Source organism: Phoca vitulina, unplaced genomic scaffold, assembly GCF_004348235.1.
Source record: "Phoca vitulina isolate PV1807 unplaced genomic scaffold, GSC_HSeal_1.0 scaffold21, whole genome shotgun sequence".
Lineage (NCBI taxonomy): Eukaryota > Metazoa > Chordata > Mammalia > Carnivora > Phocidae > Phoca > Phoca vitulina.
Genome location: NW_022589724.1, coordinates 2058646 through 2078476, shown reverse-complemented (window position 1 = coordinate 2078476; position 19831 = coordinate 2058646). Strand labels below are relative to the sequence as shown.

The following is a 19831-nucleotide window of genomic DNA, read 5'->3' as shown; positions in this document are numbered from 1 at the left end:
CGTGCCTGACCCCTGGGAGTCACAGTGCCTGCACCTGCTGCCTGGTGGCCAGGGGACTTGAGTGACGACCCCAGCTCTGTCAGGCCCGTGACCCAGGACAAGTCAGTGAGCTTGTCTGAGTCACAGTTTGCTGGCTCTTTATGAAGTGGGCGGGAGAGTGCTGGCCTCTCAGGGTTGTGTGGTATGCAACACACCTGCTGGGAAGGGACAGGACACACTCAGTTGTGGGTCTTAGCCCACAGTTCCTAATGCAACGAACACTGATCGGAATTGCTTTATTTTCCCATTGATACTTTTAAGGGGTTTGTCTTCCTTCTTACTGTACTGCTCCACGCATGAAGCTAATGTGGTTACGGTAACGAGACACTGCTCTCCTGATGCATTAAAAGCACGTGTAGCTTTAGAAGATGCAGTATGTTTCATTGCCACGGTCTGCTACCTAGAAGCTTCTAGCTACTCACTTCAGGGTCTGTATATGTGATAGGAGACATCAAAGAGGACACTGATGGATTGCGGGGGCTCGAGGCAAAGACTGATCACCGTCTCTAGGCTGCTTTCTATGCCAAAGCCTGGTCTGTAAGGCCGTGACTCCACACTACTTACCGGCGTTTTGCAGTGTGGTCGGACTGGTACGGGGAAGACAGCCTGTGCGAAGTGAGAACAAGAGAAGCGAGGCCATCAGGACCCCCGGCTCCAGCTTAGGCCAGTCTGGGGTCTGTTCCCCGCTGTCCTCTGAAGGTCTCCCTCCCCCGCCCCACCCAACTTACTCCTTTGATGTTAATCACAGCTCCAGGGGGTCCCGGGGGCCCTGGAGGACCAGGTAAGCCAGGTGGGCCCTGAGGGAGAAGAAAGGCCATGCCTGAGTTCAGGTTATTGCGAGTGCAGAGGCACTACAGGATATTTTCTCCAGGATTTGGGGACATGACGTGAAAAGAAGAGTCCTCTAAAGTCGACTAACTTCTCCCACAGGTAGGCCTGACACTTCTAGAGAGCACGACTGCACCCGGGACCCCCATGGCATCTTTATAGCAACCCATGGGGGAGGCAGCGGAGCAAACAGTCTCCCTGGTTTACAAATGGAGGCAGAGGCCCCGAGAGGGGAAGTGACCCGCTCAAGGCCACACAGTCGGAACTCAGATTCTGACTCCCAGAGCAGTGCTCAGCCAACGCAGAACCCACCACTTCTCCACCAGCACATCCCTGGTATGGAGGGGCAAGTGGGGTGGGGAGGCTCCTTCACCAGACTTGGTACCTGGGAGAATGCCTCATAAATGCAAAAATAAATGCAAAACTCTTGCTCAATAGCAGAGCTATTTTCAAAGCCAGGTCAACCTGGCCTTAGTACCACACAATGTTCTCTTCTCCAAGCCTGGAGCTGAAGCAGGACCTCGCAGTAGGAGGGGTGAGGCTCTGACCACAGGCACGAGGAGTCTGGCCTGCTCAGAAGCCACACTCATTACCCTAAGTGAAGGCATGAGTGTCTGCTTTTCCGAGCAGCTGCAGCGGGCTTGACGAGTGTGAGCCAGTCCCCACAAGCTTCGGGAAAACTGCATTTCGGATTTCTGGACATACAAAGGAGAGACAGTGTAGCCCAAACGAAAGCAGACTTCGCAGAGAGTCTGGTACATAGTAGGTGCTCAATAAACATTCGCTTCCTTATTGTAGATCCTGGAACCTGCGGATGTCTCCAGTGTCTGCCATCTTGTGAGGCTCGGCCTAAGTAGCTGACCTACCTTTGAAATGCACTCACAAACGTGTCCTGAGCCCCTAGGGATGTGCGAAATCCCTGGGACTGGGTACGGATGGAAGACGGGATATTACCCCAGGGCCAGAAGACTGGGATTTGAGACCAGATTTCCTGACTACACCCGGACTGCTTTCTCCCACCCTCCCTTTTGGGTCTGGACAAGGAAGCTTATGTTCCACTAAGGTGCTTTCAGTGACAGGGGCCCTCCTGAGAGTGAGCTGGAGGAGGGCGATGGGCTGGAGGATCTTTGGAAGTGGCAATGGAGGAAGGAGAAAAACATTCCTAAAGATGCTGTCTGCAAGCCCCACTCGCTGGACCTGGCACTCTCTCGGTCCTCCTCTGGGCACTGGACTCAGGGCTCTGTCCCCGGGGAGTGCGGGGTTGGGGCAGTGGTCATGTCACTCACCGGCATCATGATCCCTCGGTCTCCTTTGGCGCCCTTGAGGCCATTCAGTCCCGGGCGACCCTGAAACCCACACGTGATGCCTTAGTAAACCCACTGCCCAGCCACTAGCCCGGCCCACATGTCCGCCCCTCACGTCCAGTCTGAGGAACACCAACACCTACAGGTCGTCCGGGAAGGCCAAACTCTCCTTTGTGTCCCGGCGGTCCTTTGGGCCCCTAGAGGCAAAACAATTACCAGATTAGAAAAGAACAGAAAGTCAAGGGCCAAGGCGATGGGAGACACTGGCCTGACATCACGAGCAGGGGTGAGGATGAATCACTGAGGGGAGGAAGGAGGACAACAGGCAATTATGAAGTATCCACCTGCCTGCCACCTTGTCTCCCAACCCCTCTGCTCTTGGCTGGGACCACCTGTTCCACCCCTTACCTCCCCAGGCGCTCCTGCCGGCTCTGCCCCACCCCAGACTCCGGACCCCACCCTCTCAGTCAGGGCTAACAAAGGAGCAAGAGGTCAGTAGTTCAGGGCCTCAGCCCCCAGGTAGCAGGGTGCTGGGGTAGCTTAGAAGCTGGACCTTTGGGATGCCTGGGTGGCTCAGCCGGTTAAGCGTCTGCCTTCGGCTCCGGTCATGATCCCAGGGTCCTGACTGAGATCAAGTCCCGCATGGGGCTCCTTGCTCAGTGGGGAACCTGCTTCTCCCTCTGCCTGCCACTCCCCCTGCTTGTGCTCTCTCTCTTTCTCTGACAAATAAATAAATAAAAATCTTAAAAAAAAAAAAAAGAAGCTGGACCTTTGCTCTAGGTCTTATGTCCCAGGACTCTCCCTGTCTCCAACTGGAATAATGCAGACCTGCCTCACCCCTCATGGCAGCCCAGCCCGAGAACCTGCTCCAGAATTGGGCTTCTGCCTTGCTCCTACCTGTCTCTCAGGACCAGAGTCTTGGTCTGGCACCCCACTTCTCCAGAGGAGTCCTTGACCTGTGGACCCTTATTCATCCCAATGGTGGCTTTCTATGTCTTCATGCTTCTAGAAACACTGCCCTGTTCCAATCTCCTGCAGGAACCCTCACGCCTTCTGGCATCTGAGATACATACAATGCACACGATCTCTTCCCAGAAAAGTTCTCCCTCCAGTCTGCATGCTCCTACTTCTGTAGCTGGGTCTGCCCTATCTCCCAAGGGAATGACTAGTTTAAGCCAAGTCCCTTCATCCTGCTGCATTAACATACATGGCCATGCCCTGGAAAATGGCAAATAAAGCTGAGTGGAAACAGGCTCTGTACATAAAAGACCCAGCCCACATTACTCCTAATGCAAGAAAAGCAAGAACAGAAGGAATCACAGGACACGGGCCACTTGGTGGTATGTTCAGTGCAGAGCTTCTCAAACATTAGTGTGTATGGGCATCACCTGGGATCTTGTCACAATGCAAACCCAGGGTGGGGCCTAAGGCTCTGCAGTTCTGACAAGCTCCCAGGTGATGCTGATGCTGCTGATCCATGAGCCACGAGTAACATGGCTCTAGGGAATTTGTAAAGGAAGTGTAGGCTGTACTGGTCAGGAGGGCCACAGCTGCCCTATATGGCACCTTTATGCAAATTAGGAGCAGGTGCTCCCTTACTGTCTGTACCTGGCAAGCTGGGCACACACTGGGCTTCAGCAGGAACGACTGAAGTGGCCATCTGCAGCGGCCTGCTGGCCACCATTGCTAACTACCGCTACTTCCCATGGGACTGGATGCTAGTGATTAACCAGTGGTTAACACAATACTCCCCCAGTCTGCCTTAACCCACAGTTTCTCCCCTGCAGGCCATCCATTCTGCCTGACATAGAGGACCAAAGGCCTCAGAAGGTCCTTTGAAGGATGCACCTTGGAGGTTATGGGCCATTCATTCACCAAAGACATGTATACATCTGTGAGGTCCTTTCTCCCCAGGCCTGGGGTCCGGCTTCAACCAAACAAACCCTGTGTGCAAATCTCCAGACCAAAATGCTTCCAAAGAAATGTTTCCTGGAGGCAGTCGGAAAACCCTGGACACAGAGTCTGACAGGCTTGGTTAAATCCCCAGTGCACCACTTACAAGCTGTGTGACAATGGGCAAGCTCCTCACTCTCTTTGACCTTGGTGTCCTGGTCTCTAAAATGGGGATTCTGATATTCACCTCTCAGAGTGCTAAGGATGAAATGAGATGGCGTGAGGTATCAGTGCGTCTGAGACACAGTGGGTGTCCTACACCTGAATTTTCTTGTTCTTTGTCGGGGGGGGGGAACGACAAGACAAGAGAGGTTTATAGTTCATTCTGGAGAGAACTGGTAGCTTACAAAACCATTCAGCAGCCCAACTGGGTTACAGATTCCTAGAGCAAGTAAGGTGAGAAGGGCCCTATGATATCATCTAGTACTAATTCAATACCTTCACCTTACAGAAGCCCAGACAGAAGTAGACTCGCTCAAGGCCTCATGACAAAGGAGCCGAAAAAGCAGAGAGACTCTCCGGGACTCCTCCGAGGGGCTCCCGGGGCAATGGGTCCTCAGCTGGCAAGCACGGGCAAGCACGGGGTACCTGGGCACGTGCAGCACCATCCGGGGCTCCTCGCCTTCCTGGGCACACAGCTCAACCACACATTTGCGCGTCCCCCCCCCATCCTCCCCCCTGTGGCATCTGAGTTCTTTCTGGCCCGTAGAATGTGCTAAAGGTAATGTTCATCATCTTCCATGACCTCTTCCCCCCCACCCTGCCCCAGCCTCAGCCTGCCCGCTGGAAGATGCCAGTGTGGCCTCGAAGCCACCAGATGGAGTCACAGGACGGAAGCATCCTGGGTTCCTGAGTCACTGCTGGGAGGGGAGATGCCCGCCGAGGAACCACCACCGTGGGCTTGCGGGACTGAGAAACAAGCTGCTTCTCTGTTAAGCCAGTGAGACTTTTACTTCATTACAATCAGCCTACCCTAATCCACACGCATCTTGCCACATCCTTTCTATTTTCACAACCGGGACAACTCAGTCTAACGGAGCCAAAGTATGATAAACCCTTCAGCCCCCGGCCAGACCCGGCTGAGAGATGCTCTGGCTTACCATTGGTCCCGGGGCTCCGTGCACTCCAGGTTCACCCTAAAGCAGGGAGACAGAACTTGTCATTCAGAGGGACACAGCCTGCGGCAGGAACAAACATGGGATGGTGACGCAGATGTGTGCCTTCAGGGTCTGGTGACATGATTACCTTTTTCCCCTGCAGCCGTTCCAGAGGAATGTCCCCTGTCAGGATGGCACCTGGCTCTCCCTTCTCGCCCTGCAATTCAGAGAACCTTTCGATGAAGTGGGGGCCCGTCCTCACTGCCTCATCTGGAGCCTCCCTCGGCCCCCGCAGTCCTGCAGCCCCACCCCCGCCCCTCCAGCCCCATCCTCTGTCACTGGAGAGAGAACTGCAGCAGCCTCCTTGGGGGGTGCCCTCTGGGTCATCCCCCTCCATACACCACAGGACCAGGCAGGGGTCCTGCAAGCCCCCCCCCCCCCCAGGGCTCCTGCTGCTGACAGATCTGCATCCTCACCCCCTACCCTCTAGGAGCCAGCCTGACGAGGCCCTCCCCACCTCTTGCTACACGGCACCCCTCTGAGAACCTCTGGCTCCTAATTTATTTGGTGGCTGGCTTTCCTAACAATCCTTATTCTTGTTAAAACCTCTGCAACTGGTAAAGAGACAAAGGTATGAACACCAGAAGCCTCTCTCAACACAGAGGCCTTGTGTCTCCATGTGGAACTTTGTCCCCTAACTCCAGGATCCTGTGCAAGCCTGATCAGGGCAAAGTTATCTCAGATGCTGGGGAACTGGGGAGATGGTAGACTGGTGGCAAATCCTGCCCCCAATCCTGTCCTCAGCAGAGCCATCTACTTATCCCAGGAAGCTTCCAAGAAGGTATTTGTGCACTGAGAAGCCCAGGTGGAGGAACCCTCCGTATCATTCCGAGGCTCTGGCTCGGAACCTCAGCGCTGGCCCCTGGGGGCTGGGCTGGGCCCCACTGAAGTCTCCCTTCCACGGGGCCAGAAGCAGCCGGGACAGCGTCTTCCGTCCGTCCCCCTAAGGCCGCACCTCATATTCGGACCTTACCGCTCCGCTGGTGAGGGACGGCAGTCCTGAGCACGGCCGCAGCGAGAAGGACAAGCACAAAAGCGTTAGACGCAGAGCAAGAGAAAGTGTGTTTGCCGTGAGGGCTGGAGCATAGCTGGCTGGGCGCGCATCCCAGTTTTCAAGATGGCAGGAGGTTAGGGCGATGGCATGTAGGTCTCGCTAGAAACTGTGTTTAAGGCAAGAACCACTCTTGCTTGACCAGGCCTCCTCCCAAGCCAGAGCAGCTGCTTGCCAAAGGCCCAAGGCAGCCAGAAGCATCCCAAGACATCACCCCATGTGGCACCAAACTTAGACCCCCAGCACACTGCACCCCTCCCCCCAAGACTGTGGTCCAACACACGCTGGAGCCTCTGTTGGGGGGCCAGGGTGAAATGGTGGGGGAGGAGAAAAGAGAGAAGCGTAATGCTCCCTCCTCTTGAAGACACACCCACCCTCCGAGACTCTCAAGGCAGGCTCCGGGGCTGCTCCTACTGGCTCCCACAGACCTCCAGCACAGCAGTGGCCATACTTCCTGTTGGCTAATTGCACGTCTGCTCCTCCTATGTTACTTCTATGTCCCTAGTGCCTACTCTGGGAAACTGGCTGGCACACCCCAGGGAACGGATATACGACGGATGAGTACACAAAGGGACAGATGAATTAATGACCCAGTCCCCAGTCATTGCAATCTGTGTAAGGATGTCACTCTCCGCCTTATCTATAAAAACCAACTGGGGAGTTAATTCTAAGAGGCAAATGTGGAAGGGTATAAAGGTCCGTTCAGTGTCCTGGGAGCTCCAAGGACATGCTTTGCATGCTAAGTATTTATTCCAAAGCTTTTGGACCAAGACTGCCATCCAAATGCAGAATGCCCAGCTTATAATTTCTAAATATTAGCATTCATTGTACTTATTAATTATATATTCTTTCATCCAATAAATGCCTTGGGTGCGATCTGTGTACCAGGACCTATGCTAAGCACTGGAAGTATAGAAAAGAAATTGGCATGTGGCCTGCCCTCGGGGAACGCACACTCTAACGGGGGTGCCCAACAGGTGGTTAGACAAAGCACAGCACATGTCACAACAACATTCAAGGCACATTGGGTTCTTTTCCAAAACTGTGATGAGAATCAATTTCTCCACCCATGGCCCACCTACATCTTGGAGGACCATGGAAATTAGAAAAGTTAATAGCTGGGGAGTGACTGCTAATAACTATGGAGTTTCTTCTTGGCATGAAAATGTCCAAGAATTCGGTAGTGGTGATGGTTGCACAACCTTGTGAATATACTAAAAGTCACTGGACTTTACAATCCTTTAAGGAGTGGATTTTGTGGTATATGAATTATAGCTCAGAAATTTTTAAAAAGTTAACTGCTGCTTTCAGCCAACTGGAAATTCTTAGCAAATTCTGGAGCATGATCTCACTCAATACCTGGCTCCCTCTTACCTGTTCTCCTTTCAGTCCTGGAAATCCAGGCACACCAGTGTCACCTTTTGGTCCTCGAGGGCCCTGGAAGGAATCATCAGGTTTTTTTGTGACTTGTTAAGATGAAAATGTCTTAACCAAATGGAAGTATTTTTTTTTTCAAAAAGTACAAGGATAGAGAGTGTCATTCCACCGGTGGGAGGAAGTGACCATGAGCCATGAAGTTGTGGTCTGGTGGAAAGTAGACAACACTGAGTGTGAGCAGGCCTGGGGCTTCCTCCGACAGGCACTGCTGAAACAGCCTGGTCCTGCTGCCTCTGCTGGCCCCGTGGGTCCTTCCAGGCCATCCTGCAGCCGGCCTCCACCCACCATCCACCTTCCGTAACCCCTACTTCTTCTCTGGCTCCCTACCATTTATGGGACAGGATCCAAACATCCCAGCCTGACACCCAAACCCAGCCCAGCCAGCCTCAGCACCTCATCCCCTGCTCCCTGTCACCCCACCAGGTGCCTTCCCCTCTGCGCCTCCACCCATGCCCTTCCCCCTGCAGGAACGCCCATCCGCCCCTCTACAGAGCCAAGTTCTGCACACCCAGCCAGAGGTGACCTCTTCTCAACTCCAACAGACACTGAATACCTGTGATGATGACTCATAGCCAGATGTCTGCCCCAAAAAGGCTTACACGCTTTACTGCCATGGAGCTTTGCACTAGGCCTGTCCTCTCTGCTGGGTTAAAGGGTGAGTTACCCACAAGAGCGGTGGCTTTCAAATATTTGTTATTATTATTTGTTAGCAATGAAGCTCTTTTCTTTCCTTTTTTCAAACAAGACTTCAGTGAAAACCCAATATATAAAATATGTCAAATGGAGCTTTTTTATTGGAGGTCAGGGGACCGGAACCTGCCTTTGTGGCCCCTCTTTACTCCCTAAAAGTAGCCCTGGAGACTGCCTCAGGAACACAGAACTACTCATCTAGAGGAAAACGTATTCTGGAACATGCCACCAGTTAGCAGCCAAGCCAGGGCCAGAGCTCAGAGGTGTGGCCTCTTCTTTCCCTAACGAAGAGGCGTCCTCCATGGCTGCCACTCTCTCTCATGTGTCTAAGGTCTAGTTCATACGTATTTTCAGTGTCATCATCGGATATGTTCCTTTTACAAAATGTAAAAAGTTCAGAAAAGTAGAAAGAAATAGAAAAAAAAATCGCTTATAATTCCACCATCAAGAATAAATTTATGCCGCAGTTTTGATAAATTTCCTTCATTTATCCGGAGACAGTGCATAGGCCTGTCGGCATTGGGACCTTTCGGAGCTGTAGTGTCTTGGAGAAATCATGTAGATTTCACTCTGGAGCCTTGAGCTTCAGCACATGCTCAACATTTTAGATAGAACTGATCACTTTCTCCACAGAAATGCATATGCACCTTCCACGGTGGAAACCCCAATAGTGTGCACACAGACTATGGATTGTTGGACTTCTAGTCTGTGATTCTCCTTCCCCCATCCTCCATCGCTACCATCTTCTCACTTCAGGAAACCGATCTGCTGGGATTGTATCGACCGTATCTATCTATCTGTCTGTCTGTCTGTCTGTCTGTCTATCTATCTATCTATCTATCTATCTATCTATCTATCTATCTATCTTAGACTGAAATGCTTGACTCATCCACTTGCGTTCATAGAAAGCCAATCACTGGCTCTGGCTTCTGCTGGTACTGTGGGAGAAAGAGATAAGACCCAACCTCCACAAGCTGTTCACAGTAAAATCGAGAAAAAAAGACAAGGACACAAATAACTGTTATTCAGGGCAGAAAAGAATCACAGCAGAGCTGAAAATAAAGCCTATGGGACTCAGAGGAGGAAAGGATCACTCCAGGTGGAGGTCAACAAGGACAGGTTACATGCACAAGATGGCATCAGAGCTTGGTCATGCAGAAAGGGAATGGCATTCCAGGTGGAAGGAACAGAATGAACACAGATCCAGGGCACAGAGGGAAAAGGTCTATTATACTTACTGGAAATCCTGGCAGCCCAGGTATGCCCTCCGGACCCTGTGACATACCAAAAACCAAGCAGGCGGGTTAGGGATAGCATTTCCAGAGCCAGCAGGAACACTGTGCCTCAGGGGCCCACCCCTCCCAGAACCTCCCAAAGGCCCAAGCATGTTCCTGCGGAGGTGGGGGAGGTGGGGGGATCTCATGATCCGTTTGTAGAGGAGGATGCCGAGGCCCGGGAGGGGAAGGAAACGTGCAGAGTCATACGGCTAGTTAGTGACAGAGCCAGAAATTGTGCCCAGGAGCCCAGAGGCCCCCCTCCCACCCCACCCCCAGGCAGGACTCTGCATTTGAAGTGGCTGACTCCTGCTCTGTGAAATCACTCAGTGTCAACCTCGACACATGTTCTTGGAGAATAACGCCCTCGTTTCTGAGGAGTGGGCCCAAAGAGTGCACTGAGGTATTTGGGAGTGGGAGTGGGGGCGTGCTGGTGACACTCAGTTCTTCTCCCTCAGAGAAGAATATACAGGGAGTCTGTGGTTCCCTCCCACATTGGCCAGGGCTCTGCCTGCTGGCTCAGGTACCCACATACTCATTAAATGTCTGTGAGTTTGGCAGAATACATGAAGAGAGACAACTGGATAGCAACACATTTCTCAATACCCTATCTATACAGTGGGGTGGAAAAGCATGAGGGTGCTGGCCAGGACTTGAGTCCCTTCAGGGAGGGAAGGGCCTCTGAGTAGGAAAATCCTGGCCCTTCATTAGGACTGAAAAAGACCCTTGAGGGCCTGGATTTGCTAAGGGGAGGACAGGGATTGGCGGGGAAGGTGGATTCTAGAGGTGGGGAGAGGGAGAAGAGGCGGGGGCAGACAAGGCCCAGGGACTCTTAGAACAGAGAGGCCAAATCTTTGATTTGAGCCTGTACGTTGCTTTAGTAATAACCCACCTAATACCCTAAACCTATAATGGTTTGGGAAATACCAAGACCCCCTGTGAGATGACTTTTGCTTGACAGCTGGTTTGCTTTAGGGGTTGATTACTGGGGTGTTTTGAGTGATTTTCCAGAAATCAAGGAAAGGGAGCCCCAGTAGATGTAATGCAAAAGAGACAGTGGAAGGACCCACCAACAGAGGTCACCCAGCAGGAAAGACTGGCTCTAGAAGCCTAGATATCTGCAGAAGCCTCGGGGAGAGCACCAAGGTCCCCCAGGACATGGGTGGTGGGGGTTCAGGCCAACCTCAGTGGGGACTGCAGGGGTGGGTGACCCCTGAAGACGTCTGGGCTGCCCAGCTGTGGAAGCGTAAGCCTCAGTCTCCATGTGGGCTTGCAAAGAGTGTGCCATTTGCAAAGCAGGTCCACATGCACCAACCTCTCACGAGCTGCCCCAGAGCTGGGGAGGCATTATCAGAGAACAGGCTCAGAGGCTCAGGGGGTGTGTGGCAGACGGGCTGGAACCCCAAGGCTCCTCAGAACTCTTTCCTCTCTCCCCAGCTGTCACCAGCAGATGCTGGGAGGTGCAATGGGGATGTACAGCACAGACTGCAGGAAGAAGCTTCCTTCCTCTTAGGTCCTGCTGTGCCATAGACCAACTCTGTGCACTCACAGAGATACTGTAGCTTCACTGAGTGTTCCTGATCCCTAACAGGGGGCTAGAAAGACTGAAGCAAGTCATGTTCTCTCCTTGTGCACTGGTTTTCCCATTAGCACAAGGTTAGGTCTCTTTAGGCTCTTCCCGTTCTATGAAATGAGATCATGTTAAGAAAAGCAGGCCAAAGCCGTCACATGGACATCAATGGGTTTGTTACTTATGATTCTCTGATTTCCATGACACATACTTCTGATACATGAGACTGGAAGCTTCCACTGCATTGGACAAAACTCCCCGATCAAATTAATGTAATAGCAACTTCTCAGAAATGCAAAGTTCTTTTTCCATTCTATTCTGATATATTCTAGCTCCAGTGCTTCAGGAGCTAAAAGGGCTCCAAACCGACCCAACTTCATTTCCACAGGGGCATCTGGGTAGGACCCTCGCTCTAGGGCAGCTATGGATACGCACCGGAGGCCCAGTGAGCTCAGGGATGTCCGAGAGATTCACGAACCCATGGGTGACGTTGCTCAAGGACTGAAGAGAAAGAAAACAGACAATGAGACAGAGGGCGGCACATGCCCCCCCTGCTCCTGGCAGTGGAGGCTGTAACTGAAGTCACCGCAGCATGACAAAACCCAGGCGGACATGGTAACACCCTCAACTCACTGCCAACACATCCATCCCCTCCCCCACTTCTTATAAAACAGCCCTGAGCCGCTGTAGCACCTTCTTCTTTCAGTTAACCTTAAATTTGCACAATACGTGAATGCCTGCTCTTTTAAAATTTTAAACACCCGTCTATATTTTTAAGTGCGCACACACACACACACAATCTCCACAGTAAGCTTACAGTGTTGGCAGTGTGTGTGTGTGTGTGTGTGTGCACGCGCATCTGTGCTTGTGTCCACGTGCCTGTTTTACATAAAAGGCATCAGGCTGTATTATTTTTCCACTTCCTTTCTCCAGCCCTATAGCATGGCCATCCTTCCACGTGGAACTGGCGGTATGGACATTTTTAGTTTTAAGGGATTGCTAAAGAGCTGTCTAAAGGGGCCGTACAATTTACACTGTCGCTAAAGCATATGAGATTAACTATTTCATCACACCCTTACCCATGCTTGATGTTTTAAATCCCCCTCCCTTTTTTTAAACTCTAGTCATCCTTTTTTCCTAGTTATTTGGGACTTTTTATCTTTCTGTCATCTACCAGTGTGACATCATTTGTCTCCAAAGGGCCACAGTTTTTCACCAGTGTGATGCCCTAACATGAAGGGGACCTTGCTCTGGTCTCAAGCACCTCCCAGCCTTCTCTACAAATTTCCATCACTCTCCACCCCCTCCACAGCCATCAGCTCCCTGTGCCTTGGACACACTCATGTTTTCTCTTCTGAGCTGTGGCTCAGGTGTGCCTGCCACCTGACTTCTGGAAGTTCCGTCCTTCACACTTACCTGGTAAGATCCTTCTCAGCTCTCGAGTCTCCACTCAAAGGTACTTCCTCCAGAAAGTCTTCCTTAATTTCTCATATCCCAAAACATCTTCCTTACTTGTTCCCCCACTTATGTTCCTCTGCCTCTCTGTTACAGCTGTTATAGTCATTCCCTTGACTGCAAATGCTGCCAACCAGGGGAATGTTCTGGAAGCACCATGCGAGAGAGGTGGTACCGGGGTAGGAACAGACACGCAGGGCATGCTGGCAGGTGAAAACTCCAATGTCAGAACCCAGCTATGTGCCCTCTGTGTACCCACCAGCCCTGAAGGCCCTGAAGTTGTGGACAACCTTCTCTCTCCTTCAGCAGAGGCAGAAAATACATAGCCATACTCCAACCTGGATGATACTCACACTGGACAGGACCTCGATGCGACCAGGCGGCCCCCTGGGCCCAGGGGGTCCCATAATGCTGGCTCCATCCATGCCTCTGTCACCCTGGATACAACAGTGATAGTGGAAAAAAAATTCACTGTACATGAATAACGCTCCTAGAACCTGGTTGGAAATTTCCCCCACCCCCACCTCAGATCTGTAACCTCACCTTGGGTCCCTGGTCTCCTTTTTCTCCTTTGGGACCCTGGTAAAACAAACAAACATTCTTTGGTTTTCTTCTCTTCACTTTGCTTACTCCCCATCTATCCTCCCATCTTGCCATCTCTCCCTAAGCGCCCACATGGATTTTGCCCCCAGATAATAGGAGTAAAAGATGATGGGCAAATTCCCCTTCCAGAGTCAGAAAGAAGGAACACCCACAGAAGCTCTCTCCCAGCACAGGGTGCGTGTCCTCTTAACCCTGAATCTCAGAGCCCTCTGCATCTGGAGGATAGGGAAGGGTCTTATTTAACCACGGACGGGGCTATGCTGCTTGCCCCTATGAGGCTCTTTCTCCTGGACCGGTATGCTCAGCTCTGGGTCCCATCTGACAAAGATAATGAGATCGGTCCTCTCAAGAGCAGGAATCATTGCAGGAGATGGACCACACCTCCCTAGGGCTCGATGCAGGGGGGAGGAGCACCTGTCAGGAGCGCAGAGTTCTGAAATGAGGAAAGGGTGAGTACTGAGGGGGCAGCAGGTAGGAGACAATGAAACAGAGATGCTTGATGGTAAGGGACGAGAGACAGAGAGGACTTTCAAGTTTTCCCCTACGGATGTCTTGTGCAAGATGTCTGTGCTGCTCGTCAAAGAAACAAGCTATAAAGAGCACTTGGTCTCCCCATGGCACAGCTGGAAGCTGAGGGCATGGAGAGGGAGAATTACTGAAAATAGCAGAGCCAGGATGGCACGCCCCCGCCTCCTCACTCCAGCATGCCAGTCCTCCAAATGAAGGCTTCCAAACTCAACCTACACTCGGAGCCACTGGTCCGGAGATTCTGGGTTCGTGTAACAGCCTGATGCTTCCAGACCCTTCGGTATCCTGGAGAAGGGAGGAGAATGAGAATTTCATATCCAATTCCTGAGCACCTCCTGGTGCCAGGTGTGGAGCTGGGCCCTGGGGCTGGGCTCAGTGTGGGAGTCACCACCATCTCTGCCGTTGGACCAGTGTTCTGTCAGGTGGTTTTTCCAACAGTCCCCAGGGCACACTGTTCTTGAACCACAGAAAGGGGGGAAATTACCTCAAACCCAAGTCCCGTTGCACATCCAGGACCTGGGGGCCCTGGGGGTCCAGGAGGCCCCGGGGGTCCCATGACCCCAGGAGAGCCAACTTGTCCATTTTTCCCTGGAGGTCCTGGTAAGCCTCTGTTGCCAGGGTCGCCCTGTAAGGAAGATGGAAGGTTTATTGTGTAGCCCTGGGTTCACTCGTGAAAGAAGTAACAAACATGCCTGAGTCCAAAAATCATTCTTTGAACTTAAGGAGGTTGATGGGTTCTCTGATGGGCACTGCTTCGAGTACAGAAACTGCTGTCTTGCTAGTGGACATTTCACTTGGAGACAAGCCGAAGCACCCTGTGTGGAGGGCAGGGGAGGTGAGCAGACACGGCAGGTTGTTCGGCCCTCCATCTCCAGCCACTCTGCTTTCCCAGAGCAGTTCCTGAGATCTGGCTCTCTCTGCTCCCTGACACGCAAAGGCTCAGCACTCCAGCCCAACAGTCCAATTATAGTAAACCCAGAGGAAGGAGAATGAGAAGAAAGCTTTTTCTTTTTCTTTTACCTTTTCACCGACTGAGCCATTAGGCCCTCTTGCGCCCTGTAAAAAACACACACACACAAAACAAAAAACACGAAAAAGGGCCAATTAATATACATCTCATTTGGTATAATCAAAAGAAAAGAAAATGCAGAATTATCAACTCTTAAGTAACAGGATCTTAAAATGGGCTTATGTCTCCAAGCCGAGTGCATTATAGTTGTCAGTTTTCTAGGCAAGTTACACTGAAAGCTTGAGATATCCATTTTTCAACTATTAGCTCATTACCCGGAGAAGTTGAAGATGAACCAGGAAGACTGTAGAGGAAGAATTCCCTTGGAGGATTGTCTGTGTCCTAGCCAGTCTCTTACCCCACCCTCCCATGATGCAAGTAAAGGGATATGTCCCCTACTTGAAGCCAAGAAAGGAGCTCCAAGAACTTGATATGTATTCCCTAGATTTTTAGAGATTTGTGGAATGATGACTGACTTCCTTCTGGATATATCTAAAGACCAAAAGCTGGCTGGGGTGGCCCCAGAATGGGGTTGGGGGGTATCGCTCTAAAGTAGGTTGCATGTCCATCCCCAATGGGGACCACAGTATAGGTTTAGATGGGGGGGGGGGTTAGATGTGGATCCCGTAGAATAGAGCCAGCTGTGAGCTCTGAGCAGAGGGGAGGACCAGTGGGGGGCTGGTGGCCAGGAACGGTCAACCATAAGAGACATGGCCCTACATCAGGGGACTGTGGGTGGGGGGCCCGTAGTGGGAGAATCTCTCAGGATTCACAAAAGAAGGAGCCAGGAAAAGGTCCTGACACCTGATTGTGATGTACCCACCCTCTATGGCTGTGCCATTCTCCGCAATCCCCTCTTTCCCTGGGCTGGATCGCCCTTCTATATCAAATCCATAGAAAGGACAGAATGGATAGTTCCAAAATAATATGCTCAAAAGTAAGATGGCAAATGACACTGAACCTGAAAATAGCGAGGAACACCAAAGGGAAAACACAGGAAGCTGAAGCCAGAGGCTTCGGTAGTGGAGAGAAAGCACAGGGGAAAAAGTATCCTACAGAGTGGTGGGTGCGGCTCTGATGGGCGGAGAGGCTGAAATTCCGGAGCAGGAAGGCCAGCAAGCCCTGCCCATGCCCCCTCACCTCCCAGTGCCCACTCCGACAAGAACAATAAGCATTGTTTCCTGGAGTCAGCGCATAGAGCAGAGCACTGAGAGGCGAGGGAAACCTGGGGAGGTCCAGGGGTACCCCAAACTCATACGAGCAGTTGCTGAGGGGCCCTGCCTGATGGCACACCCCACTGTCCCTGTCTTCTCCCCGAAACCTGCAAGTCTCCAAAGTAGCTGCTGCCCAACTCCCAACAATCCGAACACAGAGAGGCAGAAAACAGACCGAAGAGAGGTTCCAATTTCAAAAGCAAACACACAAGCAAGAAACACCACACATCCGAGGGAAGGCAACACTGTGAAAGGGAGGCGGCAGTGCCAGCAACGGGGTGTCCGCCTGGGGGAGGAGCGGGAAAATCAGCTGCCAGTCGGGACTCTAAGTGCATACAATACGCATTCTCAGGCACAAAAGGGAGGGCGTTCCAGCCACGGAACATGGGCAAACCATCATGAAATGAGCACAGTGGCTATAGAAAAGCATCAACTGGAGATCTTGGAAATAAAAAGGAAGTGCTCTATAGGGGCTGAATCACAAGAGATGCACCTGAGGAGAGAATTACAGAACCAGGCTGCAGCACCCCACTGCCGCCCCCACCCCGGGACATTAGGGGGTGACGGGAGGGCAAGTGGTGCTGGGAGAAGGAAGTGGTGGTGGCCAGGCTCAGAGGCTTCTCTGCTGACCAGACTGACTGGAGAGAAACTACATGGGACTTTTCACCATGGGCAGAAACAAAAAGAATCGCGTTCCGGTTCCGCCGCCTAATCTGGAGGCTAGTTTCTGCGCCTGCTTTTCTTGGGTGTGACCAGCCACGCAGTCCTCTGCAGCCTGTCGCCACCTGTCCTCGAAGGAAATGCCAACCTTGTGCACCTTTCCAGCAACAAGTCACATTGCAGTCAGGGATATCGTGACATAGAAGTTAAATTAGCCTCCTCTCTTGACTTCTGGACTCTAACCTCTGAAAACCTTATTGTGTTGCCAGCTGAGCAGGTTAAAGAAAATTACATTTGGAAAGTGAAAAACAGTCTTTTATAAGTTACCTTCCCAGCTCTTCAAGTCAAGAGTACATCTTGTAGCAGTTTCAAAGGAAGTTCTAGAAGGTATTTTGGACCTTGAGTTATTGGTCTCAGAAACAGATGCTTTTATCCAGCTTTGTACACGCAAAAAGGTAGTATTTGGACCCATTCCATTGGCTCACAGATTCAGTGGCCACCATTTTGGAATCTGAGCAGATTGGCCTGGGGCATGGAAGAGCTCATATTATTGGAATTTACATGAACAGGTACAGTGGAAACTGGAAACTCCAATTACAAGAGTCAGCAAAGACTCCCTGCTCCCAAAATGATGGGGTAGAGCTATACTTCATTGCTCAGTGTGAGACCTGAGTATCTTGGAATTCCAACGAGCCAAGCTGCGGGGCTGGACAGGCCAGTTCCACAACGGAAATACTGCAAAAGACCAAGGTGCAGGAGTGCTACAAAATCATGCTTCAGAATTCATTAGAAATTTCTGCTCGTTATGGTAACTGGATTTGCAAAGGACTTTATTAGACTTCAGTGTACAGGAACATCAAAGAACCTAATAAATACATCAGTTTTTTTTTCCTGTTGTAGTATCTGAGATGGCACAACTTACTGCCTCGTGCGTGTCTATCAGCTGAGCTCATGGTGTTTGTTATACGGATAACTTCAACTTGTTACAATTATAATTGACCATGGTCAATTTGGTTTGATGGAGGCCTGTAATCCTGATTTTGTACCAATGTCTGATGGTTAAAGAAGATATGGAATAGGAAATCGGGCCAATATTGGAACATTCAAGTGAATTAGCTGTTAACAGCTCCAAACCCATTACTGGATCTTTGTTAAGCACGGCTCACCATGTAGGTTTTTGGGGGGCACCCTGTTCTATGGTGTGTAAGATTTAGAGAATTGCTCAAAGCCCAAGTAGGGTTCAGTGGAGAAAGGGAAGCTGATGATGATTTATTTGCATTTCCCCTAATCTCACGGGCAAGACAGAATCTACTATACGAGGCCCAGCAATGACATTTCAGCAGCTCAGTGAGATCACTTGAAGCCCGTTCCTGGGAGCTCAATGCCCCTCAGAAATTCTGGGCACTGAAGAAAACTTCAAAACACAAACTCTTTCCTGCCTGGCTGTCCCGGCACCTTTTGACACTGAAGAATACAGTGAATGATTCAAATTATAAAAGGAGGACAAGAGTGATGATCGCAAATGCTTCATGTGTGCTGAAGATCTGGGTGGCACAGTGTCCCGAACACAAAGCAGGAAGGGATTTTCCAGAGATACATCTCTAGTACGTTCCAGAAGCATTCTTTCCAGAAGCATTCTGTAGCTGAGAAAGCAGGCTACTCTTCGCCTGTTCCTTCATGGGCTAAAGATCTCAGAGCAGCTGCTCATCTTAATTAGGGGAAAATAAATTGAGGAGTATGCCTATCATCCAACTCAAAATAATCTATTTCATAAATTCTTAATGACCATCCACATTTCGATGACAGTCCCAATTTGAAAATAATGAATGTATAGGATAATATTTTTTTTTGCCAGCCAAATAATTCTTTGGGAGAAAATTCTTTATTCTTTGGGGGAAAACTCCCCTTTAGACAACTGCCCAGACTGGTCTCCACACCCTGCAAGTGAGAAGAGAGGCTGCTTTCTGAGCAGCATGAGGAACAATCCCCCTACATGTGTCCACGCACTGCCTGGCAGGAAATGAGTCCCTTGTCACGGGAGGTGTGCAAGCTGAGGAACAGATACCATGGAGGGGAGACAAGGATCAAATGTGTCACTGGATCCTATGTTGTGTGACATCTCAGAGACTGCTCATTTTCTCTAGCACCTTTCTATTATTTGACATCCATACTATGCTCCTTGGTTTATTTTTGTCTTTTAAGAAATTTTTTTTAGGTAAATGTTATCTGCAAGGTTTCCTTCAAGCTTTCTAGATGCAAATTTCCAAGTCCTTCTAGAGTCTGCTTTCACTTGACCAGAAAGCATCTTATGCACATGGTACAACAAATTCCGACTCATAGCAAATTTGGGGGAGAAAACTGTAATTTATCTCCAACCATGATCCTGGGCGAGCCTGCTGCCCTGAGCATTGCAAACTGTGTCTGCCCCATGTCAGTGTGCGGATGTGGGCATGGGTATTTTTAAATACCAGACGAACATGGGAGGGGTGTGTGGGGGCGGGTAGGGGAGAGCTGGTAAGAAGGACAGGGAAGAACAGTGTAGGTCTGTGATGTTTCCTGCAAAATCTAATTTCTTATGAAATAGTTGGTACATGTAAAATGAGTCCTATAAAGCTTGACAACTAGTTTCTTTCTTCTTTTTCTGAGAAATGAGCTTTCCACGAAAATCAACTTACTGTTTCAATTAAAATAAACACACTTGAGAGCTGATGGAAACTGGAAATTCAGTTCAGCGAAGATGGTGGTATCTGGGGAGTTAGTATTTTCCACGACTTCCTGCAGTGGAATCCACAGGTCTTGCTCCCTATCCCAGCTGGGAGGGATCCTCCCTCCTCCAAACCCCAGTGAAACTCACCACTGCATCATTGCCAAGGAGGTTTACCTTTTTTTTTTTTTTTTTGGGTTCCATGATTTGTTTTTTTTTTATGTACCTTATCTTGATTGCTCTCCTTTGCAGAACATGGTTTATCTCATCAAAGAGGCTGGGAACCGCTGTAGGGGCAGGAACCCCGCCCCCACAGCACCATGTGGGGTTTGCAGACAGAGGACAACAAAGGCTT

The 19831-nt window shown here is 50.6% G+C and overlaps 1 protein-coding gene across 1 annotated transcript in view; it reads right to left on the bottom strand.

The window, feature by feature from the left end:
- COL15A1 (collagen type XV alpha 1 chain) overlaps positions 1–19831 on the bottom strand; it is a 120747-nt gene that overhangs the window by 19660 nt on the left and 81256 nt on the right. The window contains exons 19-32 of the mRNA XM_032418409.1: positions 14910–14945; positions 14374–14514; positions 14106–14174; positions 13302–13337; positions 13112–13195; positions 11739–11804; positions 9698–9733; positions 7707–7769; positions 5370–5438; positions 5225–5260; positions 2315–2368; positions 2154–2213; positions 768–836; positions 604–645 (exon numbers count right to left, since the gene is read on the bottom strand). Of these exons, the coding sequence (XP_032274300.1) occupies positions 604–645; positions 768–836; positions 2154–2213; positions 2315–2368; positions 5225–5260; positions 5370–5438; positions 7707–7769; positions 9698–9733; positions 11739–11804; positions 13112–13195; positions 13302–13337; positions 14106–14174; positions 14374–14514; positions 14910–14945 (861 nt within the window). The remainder of the gene's footprint in view (positions 1–603; positions 646–767; positions 837–2153; positions 2214–2314; positions 2369–5224; positions 5261–5369; positions 5439–7706; positions 7770–9697; positions 9734–11738; positions 11805–13111; positions 13196–13301; positions 13338–14105; positions 14175–14373; positions 14515–14909; positions 14946–19831) is intronic.